We start from the raw sequence: 2057 nt of genomic DNA, 5'->3' as shown, positions 1-2057 counted from the left end.
TAATAACTCGCCTTTTATCTCCAGTTATCACCACTGTGACCAATTCACAAGTAAATGTTCTTGTACAACTCCATTTCCTTAGGTTCAAGTTCTAGAATGCACTTACCAGGTTAAATAATTTGACTCCTTCAAATTGCTTTCCAGAAATGGCAGGGCAATTCAGTCCCTTAAATATCTGATTCTATATCTCACTATACTTTCATAAAAATGACGCATTTCTCAGAACATGTCTGTGTTGTGAAAACGAATGTGACTATGTAGTCATTACAACTAAATGCTAAATCAGCACATGGAACAAAGACCTTTATACTTTATACCGCAAGGAAACATAGCAGGTTTCACAACTGAAACACCTACAGTCAAGCACAGCGGGTCTCAACCTGTGGGTCCGACCCCTTTGGCGGTGGAACGACCCTTTCACAGGGGTCGCCTAAGACCACCCTGCACATCAGATATTTACATGACGATTCATAACAGGAGCAACATGACAGTTATGAAGTAGCAACGGAAATAATGTTATGGTTGGGTCACAACATGAGGAACTGTATTTAGAGGGCCAGAAGGTTGAGAACCACTGGTCAAGCACAAACATGATGCTAGAGGTTTGTTTGAAAATAGACATTTTTGTGTAAATAAAAATATAGGCATTTCAATTTTTAATCTTGACATGAAATGTTTCTCACGTCTGGTAACAATCATGCGCTGCTTCTGACATGAAATAAATAAATAAATAAATAAATGTTTTACCTTGTTTCTTAGAAGCGTGTCTTTTTTTGAAAAGTGAGATACATGTAGCTTGGGTTTCTGATTACCTTGATTAGCAAGTGACTTAAAATTGCAATCAGATTCCTAGATCCCCCAGATCAAAAAATAAAATGAAATTAGATTTTTACTATGGAATTTATATATGACGACTAAACAAAATTCAACAAAACATAAACGAAATGAGAAAATCAGTATAAATAAAATCCCCCCCCACCCCCCCAGAAAAGCAAATATAAGAAACTAGGGATAGAGTAAAGATAAATGGGCCTAATGCTGAAAGAATGAGGTTAGCCAGCGTCACTTCGAGATGCAGGGAAGGAACGAGCAAGGTGCGTGAGCTGGAGAAAACACATCTGAAACGGAAGGCGTTTCTGCATCGTCCCAGAAGCCGGCCCAAACACTCAAGTTCAGATGACACAAGCCGCCTCCTACACAAGCCTGGCTCTCCGTGTCCTAAATTCCCAGCCACAAACGCCGAACCAGGATAGTTCTACGTCTTTATTTGGTGTAACGTGTTCAACGTGAAAGAGAAAAGGCATCTATCTGCTTTCAGGAAGGTGGGTCGTGCTACATTGAATGCACAGTTAGCGTTAGCGATGACGCGAAGGCCTGCACGCTACTCCCAACCCTCCGGGTGACTTTTCTACCGACAGACAAATCTGGATCCCCACTAACGTCAACTAAAAAGGACAATGAGGGGAAATTTAGAAGGCTTTACATTTCTGCATTTTTCATGAGGGTTTTTTTTTTTATATTAATCTTGGGATTCTACATAGTATTACTATATACTTAAAAAACAAAGTGAAAAATACTGCATTAATATGGGCACATCCCCAGTGGGAGATGTGTAGGAGGCAGCTGATCAATGTTTCTCCCTCATCAATGTTTCTAACTCTATAACCCTCTCCCTTCCTCTCTGTAAAAAATCAATAAAATATATTAAAAAAATATATATGGACTGTAACTTATAGAAACTCTAATATTCTCCTCTCAGAGCTAACAGGAGTGCGACCCTGGGCTATCAGTTTCTTACAGATCACAGGTAAGATCCCAAGATTACTTCACCTCAGACGGGGCCACTGGACTCATACACGCTGACCCGGTGAGCCACATGGAGTCTCCCTCCCATATTCGAATGAGGCCCCCATGCACTGTGGCTCTGAAAGTTTCTGAATCAAACACTGATTACACAGTTCTCACTAACAATTCATTCATCCTAATAGTTAACCGTTCATTTATCCTAATAGGAATTTACTACATCTACATCCGAAGCAAAAGATGACTTAAAATAA

The 2057-nt window shown here is 39.8% G+C and overlaps 1 protein-coding gene across 1 annotated transcript in view; it reads right to left on the bottom strand.

Annotated features, from left to right (window-relative positions):
- EXO1 (exonuclease 1) overlaps positions 1–2057 on the bottom strand; it is a 35359-nt gene that overhangs the window by 7426 nt on the left and 25876 nt on the right. The window contains exon 11 of the mRNA XM_006761343.2: positions 748–849. Within this exon, the coding sequence (XP_006761406.1) occupies positions 748–849 (102 nt within the window). The remainder of the gene's footprint in view (positions 1–747; positions 850–2057) is intronic.

This window comes from Myotis davidii, unplaced genomic scaffold (assembly GCF_000327345.1).
Source record: "Myotis davidii unplaced genomic scaffold, ASM32734v1 scaffold174, whole genome shotgun sequence".
Taxonomy (NCBI): Eukaryota; Metazoa; Chordata; class Mammalia; order Chiroptera; family Vespertilionidae; genus Myotis; species Myotis davidii.
The sequence above is the reverse complement of the archived record's forward strand: the minus strand, read 5'-3'. Positions and strand labels throughout refer to the sequence as shown.